This window comes from Pholcus phalangioides, unplaced genomic scaffold (genome assembly GCF_987345545.1).
Source record: "Pholcus phalangioides strain wild (caught in Gottingen) unplaced genomic scaffold, Ppha-v1.0 ptg000024l_1, whole genome shotgun sequence".
Lineage (NCBI taxonomy): Eukaryota > Metazoa > Arthropoda > Arachnida > Araneae > Pholcidae > Pholcus > Pholcus phalangioides.
Window position 1 is genome coordinate 1,953,632 of NW_028301616.1, and position 20,203 is coordinate 1,973,834.

Consider the following 20,203-nt stretch of genomic DNA (forward strand, 5'->3'; position numbering starts at 1 on the left):
ATCAACAACTATGTGTGAGAGAGTAACATTACATCCTTTCTAAGTAACAGTAGCAATGCCTTTCCCCTCCCCATAGGGGCCGTTCAAGTATTACGTCATCATAGATGGGGGGGAGGGGGTTTCCCATTTGCTGACTTTTGATGACAAGGGGGGAGGTTGAATAACGCTTACGTCATCAACCACCCTTTATGAAAATATGACGAAATTTTGCTGACGGGGGGGGGGGGGGGGGGGGTCAAAAATGGCTAAAAATTTGCTTATGTAATACTTGAATGGCCCCATATTGCTATCCACAACCCATCTTAAAATCAATTTAAGCCGGAAAAACTTCAAAACGGGAAAACATTTTCACATTCAAAGAAGGAAAAAAAATGAAATAACACAAAATTTGATGAGAGAATTTGTCCCATCTACATTCTAGTGGATTTTTCATTCATGTTATGCTATGAATGACAATATACAAAATGTACTTTTTTTAACTAGTACAAATTGATTTACATAATTAGGTTTGTATAATATCTTCCAACAAATTTTAAGAAATTTACTATAATGATTGATTTAAAAAAAAACTAAAATTACATTTTTAACAATATTTTAAATTATTAAATTAAAATATTACTTAAACTACTGAATTAAATAAATTATTTAAATTATTAAATTAACTAAATTATTTTAATTGTTAGGGGCCGTTCAAGTATTACCTCATCATCGATGGGGGGGGGGTTCTGACTTGCTGACTTTTGATGACAAGGGGGGAGGGGGGGTTTCGATAATGCTTACGTCATCAACCACCCTTTATGAAAATATGAGTTAGGATTCAGAGGGGCAGAGCTGATGAAGAAATTTTGCTGACAAGGGGGGGGGGGGGTCAAAAATGGCTAAAAATTTGCTTACGTAATACTTGAACGGCCCCTTATACGTTGAGGGAGGGCAATCCATCCTCCCCCCAACGTCAATGGCAGAGCCTACTGATGTATACATGATGTATATCAATTGTCATCTGCCGCACCTCTAAGACCTTCAAGTCTATCTGCACCAATGGCTGGACTGGGAAGGGTGGGTGGGTCTACTCTTTTACAGGCGGAGGGGGCTCCAAAATAATACCCTCCCTTGGGCGAGGGAGAAAATAAATCAGTTTTGAAATTGGTTTTTGAGAGAAAAATTTGTAAATACATATTTTTCTTTTTTTTTTACACACAACATACACCCCCAGCAAAAAAAACATTTACTACTTTACCCAGAAACAATATAATTTTGCCCCCCCCCCCCCGTAATTTTTAACAGAAAAAGACTCCGCGGTCTTCCCCGGTAAATTTCCCATGAACCTTGTAAGCACCAACGTGGCGACTTTTCTCCGCGCCAACCAATCGCCGTTTTGCGGCGGTCAATTCAAGATGGCTGACAAAGGCCACATAAAATTACAAAAAAATATATAATTTATAACATGAATCAACCAAATATGCGGCAATATGCGAAAATCGATAGAAATATATCGGGAAATACGGAAAATTAGGATAAAATGAACACAAAATTCGAATCAACGACATACGGGGTTTATAAATGCGGTTGATAGAGTTTATGGATGCTGCTGTCAGGGCTACCTATTTTAACGCGAAAAAAAGTCGCCACGTTAGCTCTGACTCCTCCCGTAATTTTCAACGAACAAAAACAGTGAATTGGCCCCCACCCGATTTACCATGGCCGTAATACGATATTTTTTCTGGAGGGGAAACGTAATTTTACTGCTCCTTGACAGTGAAATTCGATAATTTTGCAAAGGAATTTATTGCCTTTTCTTAAATATGCTATTCCATCAAGGTATTGCCCCCCCCCCCCCAGTTTTAGATCTGATCACAGTATGTAGCAACCCGAGCCGCAAGTATGAACGAAAATTTACTATCGCCCGGGGCCGGTATCCATTTTTTCAACAGAAAAAGAGTAAACTCGCACCTTTCCTCGTTCAACACCCGTGGAACCAGACCCCCGCCCTCTCCTATTGCGGTCGTAATAGCGACTCGAGAGAAAAACGTTTTAATAACTTCCGAGGTCTAAAAATGGGATTTTTTTACACATCAAGAATGGAGCGCAAGATGTCGATATTAAGTCAACAACCAGTATCGTGAAGATGCTCTAAATTAAGTTACGGCCAAAGGCGGATAAAGGTCAGTTGTTGACGGCCCGGCCATAAAAAAAAATTAATATTACGCCCCTTAAATTAGGAAAAAAGTATAAAGTAGGGGCCAAAGGCGCGGTCGCTGTGCCCACCGTTAAATCCACCTCTATGTACGGCTCGCATGCACATTAACTGAGTTTTCATCAGCCTGATGACCAATTTTCATCTTATTTGGTTAAACTAAACGTTGAATCCGAAGGTTTTAACAACTGGCTGTTGCGAAGATATATTTTGGAAAGAGAAAATTCAACTGCCCCTGCGGGGAATCGAACCCACTAGACTACAGAGGCAACGAATCTCTCAATCTTTCCTTGGAGCTCGTGTACACTGAAAAGGACCGTACATGGACGGCCAGACCAGACTAAGCTCACAACTGCTGACGCTGCCACCAGATGGCGACTTATGGAAGGATGACGTCACTTTCCGCTACCACACGAAGGTTTTTAACAATTGGCTGTTGCGAAGATATATTTTGGAAAGAGAAAATTCGACCGGAAAGTGAAAGGACGTGGGTTCGATTCCCAGCAGGGGCAGTTGAATTTTCTCTTTCCAAAATATATCTTCGCAACAGCCAGTTGTTAAAAACCTTCGTATGGTAGCGGAGAGTGACGTCATCCTTCCATAAACGTTGAATTGCAGGATTCTGTGATCTTTTCATAAATAGTTCTCCTTTCGGTCATATCTGGGGCTACGGTTTCTTGCTGAGATTTAAATCCAGTTAGAAAAATAGTACGAATTTTATTTCTAGATAAATCGCGTTTTTCAGTCGGATGATTTTTTTTTTATTGTAAGTAAATTCAAAATACTTGCGAGCTTCTTTAACGTTGGCCAGCTACAAGAGTATTCTCCAAAGCGTACTAATAATACGCTTAATACGTATTAATAGTACGCATCTTTAATAGGCGCGCTTTAGTATTTTCCCGCTGCGCGTAAGTTAGTTTCTGCACGGGCTCTCTTTATAAACTCGCTCAATGTAAATGAGCCTTTAAATCGTCATTTCAAATATTAAAAAAAATTAATAAAAGTAACGATAGAATAAACGACAAATGTAACTTGCTCGATGCTCCAAGAAAGGAATTCGGCCCTTAGGACTAAAACTTTTTAAAACAAATAAAATAAAGGATCAATTTTAAAATAAGATGAAAATGAAAGAACGAGTGGGGAAATAAGAAAGAATGGTAGTAGAGGAGGGGAAAAAATTCTTTGTTGTAAATAAGCCTTTTACGCTATTTTTTTCCGACCGGCTTTTCCATAAAATGACGACTCTTTAACTACAAGTATAAGGAGCTTTCTTTCCAAGCGCCTTGAAATCAAGTTATGCTGACGTCACACGGTATGCTCCCGGGAAGATAAAGACGCCTTCATATATATATATATATATATATAGGGGTTCCTTGTACGATCGTAGTTCAATGAAGGGAGGGAGAAAATTAGCGACCTTGAACCGGTAAAGTTCCTCCTTGAAGAAAAGAAAAACACTGACAGCCGAAAAGCGCGCGAGACTGAGTTTTGTTTGCTAAAAAAAGTGGAAAAAGTGACCTGGGCCCGAAAATAGGTAATAAAAGTGACCAGCTTCTAAAAAAGTGACTTTTAGGGAAAAAAGTGACCCGTGCCGAGCCCTGCAGGCACCACCGGGTATTATAGCTAGTAATAACCTTAACATTATTTCACCAGAGAGGACACCAGTATCGATTGGTGAGGGACAATGCAAGGTTATGGTGTTGCAGAGAATTTTTCTCTAATAGGGTTGTTAATAAATGGAATAGCTTACCCCCTGAAGTAGTAAATTGTAACACAATTGACACGTTTAAAAAGAAATACGATAAACATGTTGGGGTAAATCGAGAAGTTATCCATTCTTAGAATAAGACAACCATAAGTATTCTTTATGGGCGTTGTATAATATTTTATCATGTGTATATATTGTTTATAATTTGTGTTAATTGCTTTTTTAATTGGGTTGCTGTATTTTTGAAATATATGACATCCACATTTTTATGGGCATCTTTTTATCAGCCATCTTGTTGGGCATTTTGCCTGTTGTGGCGTTGTATTTGTATTTGTATTTCCAAATGGTGCTCAACCTGGGAATTACCCCTCAATTTCTCAAAAACTGTTTTTATGAAAGTTACCCATACAAGAATCCCCCCCCCCCCGAATTCCCTTACTCTATAAATGACTCTTTGATCTCTGAGGTTTCCCATCATAAATACCTGGGCATTATAATCTTTTCTGATCTCCACTGGAACCTTCATGTTGATTATTTCTTTAATAAATGTCTCCAAAAACTCTTTTCCCTTCACCGTAACCAAAAATACTCCACCTGTCATGTTCGTCACTTGTGTTACCAAACATATATTCTCCCTGCCCTCTCCTATGCCTGTGACAAATAGACAAATTAGAATCTATCCAAAATAAGTCCACTCGTTTCATTTTTAACTGTTGGTCTTCATGTGTCTCCATAACGGAACTCAAGCGTTAACTCAATATCCAACTGCTCTCCTCTCTTCGACTTATCTCTCGTTTAACTTTTCTTTACAAAATCCTCCATGGGTTTTTTAATATTGACACCTCCAATATTCTAATCAAACCTTCACATTTCTCTGTTAGACTCGACCATTCCCAAAAATTACAGCCCATCTTTGCCTCTTCAGATTGTCACAAATTTAGCTTTTTCCCAAGAACTATTATCGACTGGAACAACCTACCATCAAATATTGCAGATTGCACCACGATTTCCGAATTCTCTTGTACCATCAATCGTCACTTTTGCTATATATAATTCCGCATCCTCTTGTATAGGCCTCGGCCAATCAATATTAAATAAATAAATAATAAATAAAATGGATTAATGAACTTTTTTCTCTGTTACTCTTTTTATATCACTCTTCTTTTTTTTTCTTCTGATAAAGTCATTCATCATACTTTGGAATGAATCCTATGCCCTTCTGGAAGAACACTGGCCAGGGATAACAACTATTCAGTGGTTTTCAGCTTCTTGTCATTTTTAAACTGCTGTTTTACCAACCATAGCTTTGCAGTAATACCCCAATTTACATCATTGAGAATTTGAGTTGCTTTGTTCTAAGAATTTTTTAGGGAAAATTCCAGATCAGAAAAATTTCTCCTACAGAGAGGAAATATTTCTCTCCAGAGGTGGTTTTTCCAAAAGGCTCTGTTATATACAATAATCAATCACTTTGCTCTTTTTCAGTAAGTGAGAAACCTATTGCCATTAACTTGAATATGATTTGAAATGTAAGATTTTGAAAACAAAAAAAAAATCACATACTTTCTTCAACCTTTGGAGAATTTTCTACCTGCAGATCTCCTTCCATTGCACAAAGAAATCAATACCAACAAAACAAAAACATTCACCTACAATGAAAAATTCAAAGACATTTTCAAATTCAGATTTTAAAAAAAAATTAAAGCTATACAACTATAGATATACAACTCCTCTTCAAAAATCTCATGCAATTCATGGGAAAGAAAAACACTTAGATCATAGAACGAAAAGATAGAAATATTTTGAAATACAGTAAAATCTCCAAACAACAGCCACAAACGAGACCATGAAAATATGGGCGCTATTGGGAGAGGGCAGTTTTATTTCAAGGGGGAAATAAATCACACTGAAATTTGATCTATGTATATACAGTCAAACCTTGTTAATGAGTCACTCTTGGGAGCGCAAAAATATGTCTTAGCAAGCGGAGTGACTTGTTAAGTGGAGTAAGACATAGCTGTGCCAATTCCTGCCTGAGGATAATTGGGACTTCCAAAAAGTGACCCGGTAAGCGGAGTGACGTGTTAACCAGGTGACGCACTAACAAGGTTTGACTGTATAGGACGTGAAATGACAATCCATTCTGCAACTGATTACGATAGTTATATAATTGATTATTTTAAAATATATAAATATATTTTTATAATAAAAATTTTATATATTATAATAATTGATTAATCGATCAATAGCACTATTATGGCATCCTAAAATTTAGACTAGCAATGCTCAGGTAGATCACAACAAGCGAGCAAAACTGATAAGGACCAAGACGGTGTACCAGCAACCCCAAATAGTTCTTTGTTCACACTGGACCTTCAATACAAGACCATAGTTTCCCAAACTTTTTGCTCCACTGCACCCTTCATCAGAAATTTTTTTCTCTCATCACCCCCCTCCCCAACTCAAGTGAACCCATAGGGTCCTATGTAAATCTGTCATTTCTATTGCCCCCCTCTGGGCCATTCCACCACTGGGAGGACGATATTGCCCACTTTGGGCAACACTGAACTAGACCCTTTTCCCAGGGCATTCCCAAGTCCAATCCGATAGCTGAAGACATAGGTGCTGACATACATTCTTGTTTAAAAAAAATAAAGATTGACGCTTCCCTCTCAAAAATACCCCCTGGACATTTCTATTCCTATTTGAAGGCACTGTTTTTTTAGACAGTACCATACCTTGGAGTAGAAAGTGCTGAATAAACAAAGGGTTTCTAGTAATCAGATAACTTGCATATCCCTCTAGTAATTAGAGTGCTGACAACAGGTCTTCTGTTGTCCCTTATATGATCTCTTCAAGTTTTTTCTCTTCTCACTGCCTTCAATATACCCATCTAGCATTTGTACCCAGGGAAAAAAAGCATAATCTTTTTTCCTCATAAAGTTCAGGGAGCAGGAAATCTCCCTTAAAAAATCCGCTTAAAAATTATTTTTCTTCATCTGATATGCATATTTTTCCCCCAGACCCCATGTCGAAAGTGGCTGTTGTTCGGAGGTTTCATGTAATGATACGTCTATGGGATGTGTTTGGTTCCAAAAAATGTGGCAGTTATTCAGAGATTACCGTTGTTAGGAGGTGGCCGTTAGAAGAGGTTTTACTGTAAAGTAAAACATCCTATATCCAGAACAACCAATATAATCGGTTTTTTGTGTGTGTGTGTAATCAGACATTGCAGACTGAGGAGGGTACACAGGAGGTCAGTGACCAGAAAAAATGCTGAAAATAATTTGTGAGCTAATCATGGGAGGAAATAGACATGAAAGGCTGTGGGGGGGGGGGACATGATGATAATGTCAATTCATATTTCAGCTCCATCATTGATGTTGGGTGTCTCCGCACCCCCCCCCCACACCCCGTATCTCCGCTCATGGAGTTAATTTTGTTAGATTTACGTAAAATTACACAAATAAGCTAAATTCCAACAATTTTTAACCCTTAATTAGTTTCAAACTTCCTTACATTAGACCTTTAACAGCTGAAATTTTACTTGTCTGAAATGGGCTCAGCACTCTTCATTTCTGATGGAAAAGGTTCTACTTAAAAGTGGAATTTCAGTTTACAAGCATAATTTATTCTTTGAATGTGCTCATAATCCAAAACACTTGTACATCTCAAAGCAAAATTTCCCATAAGAAATTTGAGTATTTTTGGAATGATACAAAACAGTGGGGGTTGTTTATTTTGAAATTGCAGCTCACATTAACACATAACAAGCATGTGAGAACACCTTTCATAGACTTGCATGCAACTCCAGTAGTCAGTGGAGTATTTTTTTGTACCAGTGAATATATATAACTGCTGTGTGATACTTCAGATGATATTTTCAAGTGAATCGTGTAAATGAAAGTATAGCCTATCTGATATGCAGTAGAACCTCATTATAACAGAAGTCACTTATAATGGACAGTTAAAAAAATTGTAATAATGATAAAGAATGCTTATTTTTGTAAGACGACTTTGTATATTGTATAGATGTTGCGTATATGTACATATTTCGTATATTGGCGTAATTAAAAAAAAAAAAAATTTTGAAGTAAATTAAACATAAATTGTTATGATGTTTTGCATTAACAGTAGTTCACATGAGTACACTTCATGACTCATACCACTTGCTAGAAAAATTAAGATTAATGCAAGTATATACACTTTATCCATACTCATCTTTTTCAATCCAACCTATGTTGAAGGGAGTGTTTTTTATTTGATATTGTGACGATTGGTGAGGTGTATACGAAACGACGAACATGAAGCATTCCTTTATTTTGCATTAACATGCCAAACACACAACCCTTCGTGATGAAGGTTAAAATCGAACTCTTCGAGAATGTCTTCGTCTCTCGATACAACTTAAATCTCACGTGTCTCGTGAATAAAAGTATTGCTGTACATCCTTGTTAACAGCTTGCCTGTTACATACTTCCCCCTCTGGTTTCGCGGACGTCCCGGCAAGGAACCAGCAATAGGCGTTGTGGGAGGTTGTTCAGTGTTCTTGTTAGTTCCAACTTTGAGTGGTCGTCCCTTCTTTCGTGATGGCACTACGGATACAGCATCCGGTTTCGCACATGGTGTGAGAGCAGAAGTACGATATACGCTGACAGAGACACCCGATTTGGCCGGATCAGTGACTATGTACCTCGTAGGCGATCTCTGGGCTAGCACAGGGTACGGTCCATCTCGTTGTGGCGTGAACTTTGTCGACCAGTTCTTCCTTCGAGAACTCTGTTTGGAACCGTTGTCAACATAACCTTTGCGTTCATCCCGTTTTTGTTCCACCTTCTGCTTCACAGAAACTCTTGTAAGGCTTTGGATGGGAGCCAACCTGTTTTCACGACTTCTTTGGGCATGGCTGCGACCTTCTGATCGACGCGCGTTAGGGTTTTGATCCGAATATTTAATGCCGCTCCCCCTGCATTTATCGTTCCCTTCTCTAGCACTGCTTATACTTGTTTGGGTCCTTGACTCATGGAAGCTATTGCTAGACGTTATTGTTTGGCTTGGCATTTTACAACGATGCAGTATGTGATAATATCCTGGTGATCCTGGACTGCATCGCCTGGCACCGGAAAGTTCGACTCATTCGTTCCTGCAGAAACGTAAGTCTAGTACTTGCCTGCCTGTCGGAGTAACACGTGGTTGCCTTTGCACCGATTGGTGATGAAAGCTTCTTGCGGATTGGTGGATTTCGCTATGGACAGCAGGACGTGGATAGCCAGAAACATGACGTGGATAGTCACAGACGTGACCTGTTTGGTTCCTGAGACGTCTAAACCGATCCCACCGCTGAGGTTCCGATGCCATATCACCATGGTGAACTTCGCCTTCGGGAGTGTCTCCTCCCCCTGGACTGAAAAAATTTTCATTCTTTTTCCACGCCCTGTTCAGCACTTGTTTCCTTTGCTGTCCTTCAACTTGTCGTAGTTGGCAAGAATTCCAGTTAACATGCTCTACTACATGTTGAACAGTTTTAATCGTAGGCTCGTTCACAAAGTGGAATCGCTTCCGAGTATTTTCCCAGAAGTACCATTGCCTTCGCTTGAGATCCAACACGATACCAGCTTTCTATAGAAAGTCGATTCCCAAAAGAGTTCTGTTATCGACGATTCCAGGAAGAACTATAAATTTCGTCCTTAGTCGCTTCCATTGGATGTTGACCAATACCGTTGTGGTCCACACATTCACCGTTGATTGCTGTCCGTTTGCAAGACGCATCTCGATAGTTTCCTGATGGAATTTGGCGTTTTGCTCTTTCAAAATACGATGCAGAGTATCACTTGCGATACAGTGCGTAGCACCGCTGTCGGCACAGGCAGTTCCCACTTTGCCATTTACATGAATTTTTAACAATGCTACGGGTTTTGTTACAGAAGAGCATAGATTCAGTTCCAACTGACCAAACTGAGCGGTTGTCGCTGTCATTTCGGGATTACAGGTCGGACACTGCGCTCTAATTACCCCCGGATATCCACATCCATAGCAGCTTACAGGTCGCTGTTCATCCAGGCTGATCATGGGAAGTATCTGTTCATCTGCACGAATCACTGGTTTTGATGACGTCCATGGATATTTCCTCGGTGTTTGCTTTCGACGACCCTCGACATTGTACTGCTGGTTGAATTTCTTTGGGAAAGTACTCCTGGCATCTTCATACGCGTCGAGTTTCTCCGCTAGTTCCGATGGGGAGATCAACATGGCCCATACATCGATGAAATGTTCTTTCACTTGTGGAGGGCACTTCTTCTTCATCTGATCAGCTATGACTAGATTAATCAAGTCCTCGAATGTTGTGACCTTAACTTCTGTTAACCACCCTTCAAGATACGTTTTCAACTCAAAATAAAAATTACGCCATGAACTCTCCGAGTTCTTCTGATGCTCTACAAAAAGCTGTCGAAATCTGTCCGCATGTAGCTTAAATCGCTTTAACAGCAGTTCCTTGAGATACCGATAGTCCTTGAACTTCTCGTCAGGCTCCCTGGCACAGATCCTAGCCACCTCCTTCGGTAAACTATTGATGAGATACGTAATCCACAATTCTTCCGGAATCTGGTGTAATCCCATGTGCCGTTCGAACAGGACCAGGAACAATGAAATGTCATCTGATGATTCAAAACGCGGAACCGACATTTGAAAGTCCCGATTTGTCACAGCCGGTCGAACGGAAGCTTGGCACTTCTCCGCTTCTATCCTCAGTCTCTCGAGTTTGAACTGCATTTCTGCTCACCGGTTCCTCTCTTCGGCTTCTTCTCGTCAAATTCTCTCTTTCTCTTCGGCATCTTCCCGTCGAATCCTCTCCTCTGTTTTTTCTCGTCGAATTCTTTCTTCTGCTTCTTCTCGTCGAATTCTTTCTTCTACGAGGGTCTGTAGCACTCCTTTTGCGAAGACCTCATCGTATTCTTTACTGGACGTAATCAGCTTCTTCAGCTCTATCACTTTCATCTCGGGTTTGGTAGGTTCGCCCATCTCTTTGGCAAGGCGACGGAGTTCGTCTTTTCGATATTTCGCTAAGTAAGACATTTTCACTCACTTGCTACCTAATTAGGATGTCCGCTTAGCTAAAAACACTCACGCGTCTATTGTAAATGTTGGGCGCCAATGTGACGATTGGTGAGGTGTATACGAAGCGACGAACATGAAGCATTCCTTTATTTTGCATTAACATGCGAAATACACAACCCTTCGTGATGAAGGTTAAAATCGAACTCTCCGAGAATGTCTTCGTCTCTCGATACAACTTAAATCTCACGTGTCTCGTGAATAAAAGTATTGCTGTACATCCTTGTTAACAGCTTGCCTGTTACAATATATAATAAACACGTTTTAATAGATAACTACTTTCATTGATGTACATTTTAGTGCTTTACACCTCCTATAAAAATTATTTATTATAAACCAGACCTTTAATTAAAAGAGAAAACCTTTAGTCCCTATTATTCTGTTATAACAAGATTTTACTGTACCTGTATTCTGTGCAATTAGTAGATTTATGCACTGCAAATGCATGTCTATCAACATGAGTGCAAAGAAACAAACCAGGAGTTCAAAAATTCCTAGGAGCAGTTGTAGGTAATCTTATGAATGCTAGTTTAAAAAAAAAATTTTTTGGATAACTGGATAACAACTTAAGAACAAGATACCATTCCCTATGCAGGATGCTTGATATGATGCTTATGACCATGCCTGAACATGAGAAAAAAATGTAAAAACACTTATTTTGCAAAAAAAATAAAAAATAATCAAAAGTGTGTTGTTCAAAATGTAAAATGATTTCGATTTCATGTTTTGTGCCAAAGAGGAAGAAGCTATATTATGAACTGAATCAACTATGCTATATCACATGTCAAAGCGTTTCCATGTATGACTGTAGTAAAAGTGGTTAATACAGTCAAATCCCATTATAACGAACACCAAACAGAAGAAATCACTTTGTTATAACAAAATTTCGTTATAAAGGAATTTCCTATTTTATGATTTTTAACATTTGTTAAAAAAATGTTGTTGGAGCAAAATTTGATTGTAATTAAAAATTACTTATTTATATTGTAGATAACAAAAAGAATATCAAGTAAAATTTCAAAAATAACTCAAACCATCTCAAATCAATTAAGCATTAATTTTTTTTAAAAAATAAAGTTTACTTAACATATTTAAGGCAAATAATTCATTTTTTTTCTTTTTGTACAAGTATTGTGGAAACAATAAAACAACAAAATCCTGTAAAGTATGCGCATGCTCAAATGCGTAAAATGATTGAAAGATTTCGCATCCAAAAAGCACATGCAAATTCCAAAGTCTTTACTCATATGAGTGCAACCCCAGTTTTTTTACTGCAATGGAATAATACAGTTACCAGGTACAATTGTTTTTATTTTTTATTTTTGTGGTTAATCTTCCATAAATGCGGTCACTGCCAATGTAGAAATTTTTTTTGCATTAAGCGATCACCACTTTTGGGGCGGTTAATTCAAGATGGCTGACGAAGAACTCATGCAATTAAACAAAAAATTTAATTTATTACATGTATCAATCTAATAAGCACAATAATTACCACATATTTTGATTGATTCTAATCAATCAAAATATATGAGAAAACTACAAAAAAATTATACACAAGAAATTGAATTAACGAAATATGCCATTGATAAAGGGTTGCTAAAACTAGCAAAAACCACTTCCACTATCAGGGTTGCAAATTTTGGCACAAAAAAGTTGCCACATTGAAGCTGACCAAGCTTATGGAAAATTAACCTTTCTCTGTTAAGAAAAATAAATTTACAGACACATTATGCAAACTCATTTCAGTGGTGGTGTCAAAATTCACACAAATTAAATTATAAACAGATTTCCAGCTACACTATCTAAGGATGGTTCTGATATCACTGTGAAGACTCATTGCATAAGTTATTTTCATCCTTCAGACAACTGCTTATAACCACTCTTTTTTTTACACATTCTATTCATATACATTCCAACCAAAAGAAAAAATGCAGAATGAACAAAATAGAAGATTAATTGATGTGCAAACTGGTACATTCCAAGATAGAAATGTATAAATATTGAAAATATATGGAAAACTAAAAAAAATTCAAAAATACTTTTTTTTCATACCGTTTCCATACAGTCAATATGGACTCCAGAAAATGAAAGACGGATGGCAGCATAAATGCGAGAAAAGCGCAACTCTGCAACATAGATACGTTGGGGGAGCTCTTGGGGGAGCTACCTTGCAGATGCTGCCATCCTTCTTTTATGACCAAATAATAAATTTATTTTAAACTTTTCAATAAGAACTTTTTTACAGAGTAATATTTCCATCAGGTCAAAGACTAATATATTACACCTAAATTAATTAAGGTTAATGTATACGGTTTTACTGTAGAAACATGACAATGCATTCATGATCGCATTCCAATACAAAAAACTTGGTGTTGCCATTTGATATTTTCGAAATTTTCTCACTGTAACCGTAACTGTTAGAGTGACACTGTTGTTTTCCATATCATTCTTGAGTGCATACCTCAAAATACCTTATGCCAAAATTTCATTCAGTTTCTGTGAATGGTATGATAGTTAGGGGCCCATATGTCGGGATAGTTTTTTTATAATCACCCCGTATATAAAACCTATAAATTATTATGTCTTTTAATATTAGCTTTCTTCGCATTTATCAACATTTCTGAACATAACCAATCATCATCACTATAAAAATCATCAATCATAATCATCACTTCTGGTAAATTTAAGTATAATAGACTTTCGCTGATACAGCACATATCAGAACAGGGTGGCAGATTATTGGAAATCAATTGAAAAAGTCCATTTGAACTTCTGTGCAGAGGCATACTGTGACATGTTTTCCTCCTCTATGGTCAAATAAAACCTGCCTAAAAATGCTGGATTACTGCGTGGGCCGGACTAGTTAAAAGCCTGATTATCAAATGTTGACTGCAAATCATTGATAATTTATCATATTTACCAATACAAGTAGGCGGATTATACATAATTACCTGTAAATGTGATTAATTCACAAAAATTCATCAAACTTACCAAAATGATCTGTGATTATGTATAATTACCAGATTTATCATAACATACTAATTTATCATAACATATACCTGGCCTGCCCTTACAAGATGCTGGGCCAGTGCAAAGATAATAGCAGAGCTCTTTTGAACCAATTTTTTTCTTCTGTGAGATAGAGGAATCAAAAATTCAGAAAATGTAAATCATGAAAATTTTGAATAAATGAAAGAAATAGTTTCAGAATTGATGAAATTTTTTGGAATAAATTAAAGAAATACTTTCAGAATTGATGAAATTTTTTGGAATAAATGAAACAGTTTCAGAATTGATGAAAATTCAGAAATTATTTGAAAAAATAATTCTAGAATTATTTCTTTCCAGATGAAAATTCATATTTTGAAAATTGATGAAAATTCAGAATTTATGAAAGAAATTATTGTTACGGCAAATGCGGGAGGACCCCACAAAGCACAGGGGACTGGAACACATACACACGTCGCACAACACAAAGGGTGGCTTTGACATATACACATATACTAATAAATAACACTAAATATACCTGCTGAAAGTGTCCATAATCAAATTATTTATCCATTTTTTTCCTCGAAGAATTCCAATGAACACCGCACCAGGTTTTACTGCAACTGCAGCAAAATCACAACCACCAAACTAAACACAAAGACGCACTTAACAGGAAACGAACATAGATGTAGGTCTTAAAAAACTTACGCAGTCTGTTGTTGCTAAACTGAGAATCCTTTAGGTTGGAAGGAAGATGTAGAGGAATGGTTGTTTCAACTGGAATGTTGCCAGCATTATATATAGCAGGTCCCATCTCCACTTGAATGTCAGACTCAAATGCTGATGGGGAGCGAGGCTATTTTTAGACATATGATGAGCAGGGTGCCACTTCAGTAACCTGCCCTGCACAAACAGCAAGAAGGAAAAACATTTTAATCATTCATTTGCACGAGGGGGGATGGGACCACTTATAAATAAAATTCAATTTAAATCCCCATGAAAAACAAGAAATGTAATTTATTCAAATTCGAAAAAAAATCTAAATATTTTTGTCAATAAACATACCATTATAGCCATTTAATAAAGTAATAGTGCAGATTTGTTGCTAACAAATTCAGAATCAAGGTACCTATACCAGGACTTGGTTAATTGCAATATTGCCATGGTGACTAGACTGGATTGACGCCTACAATTTTCTGTATGTGATTGCTAAATTAGAGTCTATGAATGACACAAAATTTAAATTTTTTTATTTTCATGACAGTGTCTCTTTTAACACTAGACTGACGGGTCAGGAACAATACCTAGAAAGACAGTAGGAGACAGACCCCATAGCTTCTTTGGGCAATTTTTGAACTTTCTAACATTAGCATAGTATAATATTTTTTAAGACAGAATACAGATATAATAATAATTAAGGGTGAAACCACTGATCTACAATTCTATTCTCATTATTGTTCAGTTTTTAAAGCATTCTGTGCAAACAATCGCTCTTAATGTGTATCAGTGTGGAAGGAACTGAGGAGATTTTCAAAATCAACTATACAGAATTCCAGTGTTACAAGAAGCTTGCCTTTTTGTAGCTGGAAGCACCTAACAATGATCTTTCAGATAGGTTTATCGTTATCTTGGTTGAAACCTATATTCTGATAGGTTTCAACCAAGCTAATCGATTTTGGTTCCAAAAAATTCACATAATTCCAGTGGTGTGAAATCAGTATATATATCAGTATATATCACAGATATATATATAGGATCCCATGATATTCCATGCAGTTCAATCTGCAGCAGTTTTTTCACAACTGATACATTGGATATCATTGAGATCTCGGATATTTATGGAAATCAGTTGATGTTTCAGTGTAGTTCTAAGTTGTTTTTGTGGCTTCGGTGCAGTTTGCATTCATTGTTTTCAGCAGCATTTTATTTTACATCGGCTGAAGCATCGTTAGAGTATAATTTCATTCTGATTCACACATCCATCATCGATACTATTGCTTGTTTAACCAATGTTTTGCCTGAGGTAAGGGTGAAATTATCCTCAGCACTATTGCCTTCTTTGTTTTATACACGTAATCTTTGCCAACTTTTGAAAATTTCCTTTTCAGTGACTCTGCGGCTCCTTGCCATTTCTACAGCAATCATAAGCGTGTGAATATTTCTACTTCGCAGAACAAACAATTTATTGGAAAAAATACAAAAAATGCTCTACAACAAAAACTGAGATACCTGCTGACAGATAAGAATTAATGTAAAAACGTCTCACAAATGGGGATTACACAGAATTATATGCACAAAGAGACTCTCAGAAGAATTTTGATCTTGCAAAATCAATTATGACAATGTTGGTAGCATTATACAGTGAATTTATTCTAAAATATACAGGAGGGTCTTTGTGACCCCTTTCTGTCTTTCTAGGTACATCGGTTTGTACCTCTGTTATTAAGAAAGATAATGAAAAAAGCTTTGGTGCACAATAATCCAGGAAAGGTCTAGAAATTTCTAAGCTTTTTATTCAGTCTTACTCGAAATATGGGAGCAGAAAGAGCACAAAGTGTCACACAGACCATCATCCATCTTTCTAGTGTTAGCATAGGAAGAGGAATATCAAGTGCTGGGAAAATAAAAAAAAACATTCAGAAACATTTTCATTTGGAACAAAACCATGCTTGGCTCCTACGAATTTGATGGTGCCTAATTTTTTTTTTCAATTTGTCAAGCTCTGATTTAACATATCATAATGAGTCATAATTGAGGGTACATAGGTAACATCTTGAAGCGCATTTTACTGGTGAACCGTTGATCATGCTTCCAATTAGAAAAAGTATCCAAATAATGTGTGGACCTCAGATATGTCATTCATATTATAAGGGGTTGTATAGTTATTAAAATAATTAACTTTTTGTGAAGTTTGTCTTTCCGTCTCTCCTGAGCCCCCCCCCCCAAAAAAAAAACTCCCTGTTTTTAAGAGCAGTATTTGCTGAAATATTTGAATTCAAAAATCAAATAAAAGTTGAGAAAGAACAGCAGAAACTAACACCCTCATTTATGTTGTTTCCTAACTTTTCTCCATTTTTTGAATTCAAATATCTCATTGAATACTGCACTTAGGAACATGGAATTTTTTTTATTGGCTTCGGGAGCTACAAGGTTAAAACTTCCTGATTGGGTTTATGAGCAAAGGGTGTCAGTATAAATAATATAATCTTTATATTTTAACAACTATACAACTCCATGCAATATGAATGATGTATCTGAGGTCCACACGTTATTTGCCTCTAGGATCCATGGTTTGTCACTAAAATTCGGTGCAAGATGTTAGCTTATGCACCCTGTATATAAACGATTACAAGTGATGAAAGGGCGAAATTTGCCTGTTGTGCCATTAGAATTTAATATGAACCATGCAAATGAGAATTCAAATAGGCCTAATAATCATATCACTAAATGAACACAATTTCGAGTCGGGCAGCTTTAGAAATGTGCAGTGCAATATGCAGCAAATAATTATTTGATATTCCCATAATCAACTTATAGAATGTACAAACACAAAAGTTTAATGTTGTTTATACTCTGCAGAAAGCTCTGATTGTGTTATAATGTGATTATTTTGGTTAAAAAAACTGGGACCTATACAGTTTATTGCCAAATCCGAATGGCAGCTGTCATCTTTTCCATAGGCGGAGACAGACTTGAAAATCTGAGGGGGGGGGGGCATGATGTCAATTCATATATACACATATACATTAGATCATTCGACTCCACTTTTAACCTTGGGAGATCAATGCCCCCCCCCCCATATATCTGCCCATGACTTTCTCGTTCATATATTTCGCTGAGGAAGAGGGTAGATGTCTTGGCAGGGAATTTCCTGCGCGGCCATCTTATCACCATTTCTGGTGTACCTCTGAATCAGGAAAGATTCTGACAGGAGTAAATTGGGTATCAAACTCTAGACATCTTTAAACATTCTTTGGTCCAGTAAGCAAGTATCGTATCGACCCGGGCCACCATGCTGCACAGTAATCCAAGGTTAATGATACCAAGACTGCCTTGGATCACTCGAGAAACAATTTTGGATTAGTTAAGAGCAGAAAATTCATGACATGCTAGTTTTCACAGGGAAAAAATCCGAGTGAGCTGTGTTACTGTTATGACCACAAGTTTGAATGCAGATATGTGTTCTAAATCTTGTTATGGTACAAGATAGAAAGCCTAGCACCAAACTTCATGTTTTCACATCATACAGGCATTGATACTGGATTTGTTAGTCTGTGGATCTGAGCCGACCTTAGGGGTGTTTGACCATGCTCTGGGAGGTCCCTGCTTTCAAAATAATAGGAATTAATTTTAAAAAAAATTGTGAATACCTCCACCATGTCTATATATAATCTCCCTCATGCTAGAAGCATGAATGTGCAATGCCCTTGTAAAAAAAACAAAGAATGTGGAAAATTACATTTCCAATGTTTACTCCCTATCCATGTTACTCTATGCAGATTATTTTCCTAATATGTTTTGTAACAATGTGTTTCAATAGGAATACACATTCACATTTTAAGAAAAACGTAGATAGCAAAATAAGGTATCCACAGCAGATAAAAAAAAAAGGAAAAATTTCCACTCGTGCTAGCATGAGAGAGACGATATGTAGTATTTTGAAATATAATGAATATGTGAGACCTATTTGTTCAGCCCAGGGCAGCTGCAGATTATGACCAGTGCCAACTTAAGGGATGGGCCCACCCGGGCATGGCCTGGGGGCCTCAAGAGAAAAGGGGGCCTCAGAAAAATAAGATCTGGTTGAAATTTTCAAGAATTTGCCTGGTAAGGCCTCAGAAAAATTACTTGGCCCGGGGGCCCATGCTGCTCTTAAGACGGCCTTGGTTATGACCCAGCACAACAAGTTTGGAGGAAAAGCAAATTTTAGTGGTCAAGAGCGTCAAGTTTGAATGAAAGCAGAGTGACAAAATTTGAATAGCCTGTAGATGACAAAACCATAAATTGAATTCAAACATTCTTCTGTGGAATTTTTAATAGATTCATAGATGCAGACATGCCACACGATAGCAGGCTCATCATATATGTCTTCAAAATGATTCGTGATTGTCACAACAAAGATTATTGAGTTATCTTCCATAGCCAAGGTTAAGGAGACCGAGACTACCATTTCCCTCTGAATAGCCATTGGCAGTGATATGAGAGGGGAGGCAGCATCAATGACACGGAGCCAACTGATCTAATGGACTTTGATTTTGTAAGCGAGTTTGCAGCCAAATTGGCTGCACTTAATCGCTTCACTTCTGAAATATAGATGGCAGCACTGAAAAAATTCACACATTTGGTATGCATTCAGACTGTTAGATGCACACACTTAACTTCTGGTGTAACTCACTAGGTACTAAATTGCCCATGATGATAGACATGAGTTGTGCTCGGTTTGAAGGAAAGAAAAGCCAAGCTGGTGAAGGATTTTTTTCCCCGTCATCAGTTTTTTCTAGCGTCAATAGTTTACTTTCATGCTTTGGCTTTTTCAGAAATTTTCATTAGTGACCAGAATGTTTTTCAAGTCGTGTTCTTATTTTTTTAGCGCCATCCTTAATTATTATTACTTTTTAACCATCAGTATCATAATTCTCTTGTGCTCATGCTCATTACTTAAATATGCATCCCTACCTCATTAATTTGCCCTGTTTTTACTAGATGAAGAATCTCCAGTCTTATGAAAAGATGCTTGTTTTTATTCTAACATAGGTCGGTCTTTTACCAGCGTAAGAAAACTCAGTTTCTTGCCCAAAATGTACTCCTAAAATGTTTCCTAACAGCAATCAACAAAAATAATTCTGCTGGCATCAACTGATTTTTGGTGTTACCTTTTTTGTTTATTTTGGGGAATTTGAATGTTGTGCAATTCTTATTTCTTGGTGGCTATCTTTAATTTCTACAATGTTAAAGATGCTTGACGAACAAAAATTTTTTGGGTCGCTAAGGGTCCAGAACCTTTGCGCAATTGGAAATCACGAATCTGGCAGCAACCTTGTTGATCATTGATAATTTTTGTCGCACCACAGTCATTTTCTGTACACGTGGGCTAATTAGACCGGGACCTACAATTTATTGCCGATTCCGAACGGCAGGCTTGTTTTTTATACTCATCGAGAGGTTGGTGTGCTGTGTCAGGAACGTTTTCTGACAAGGAC

The 20,203-nt window shown here is 37.3% G+C and overlaps 1 protein-coding gene across 2 annotated transcripts in view; it reads right to left on the bottom strand.

Moving 5' to 3' along the window:
* The window catches only part of LOC149068562 (uncharacterized), a 99,298-nt gene extending 84,503 nt beyond the window's left edge, over nucleotides 1-14,795 (bottom strand). The window contains exons 1-2 of one of the 2 annotated variants that reach the window (XM_089250318.1): nucleotides 14,712-14,795; nucleotides 5,466-5,551 (exon numbers count right to left, since the gene is read on the bottom strand). In XM_089250318.1, coding sequence (XP_089106444.1) covers nucleotides 5,466-5,511 — 46 coding nt within the window. In that variant the 5' untranslated portion in view covers nucleotides 5,512-5,551; nucleotides 14,712-14,795. Of the gene's footprint in view, nucleotides 1-5,465; nucleotides 5,552-14,541 lie in introns of both variants that reach the window. The other variant, XM_089250317.1, reaches the window with a different exon arrangement.
* Nucleotides 14,796-20,203: the final 5,408 nt, after the last annotated feature.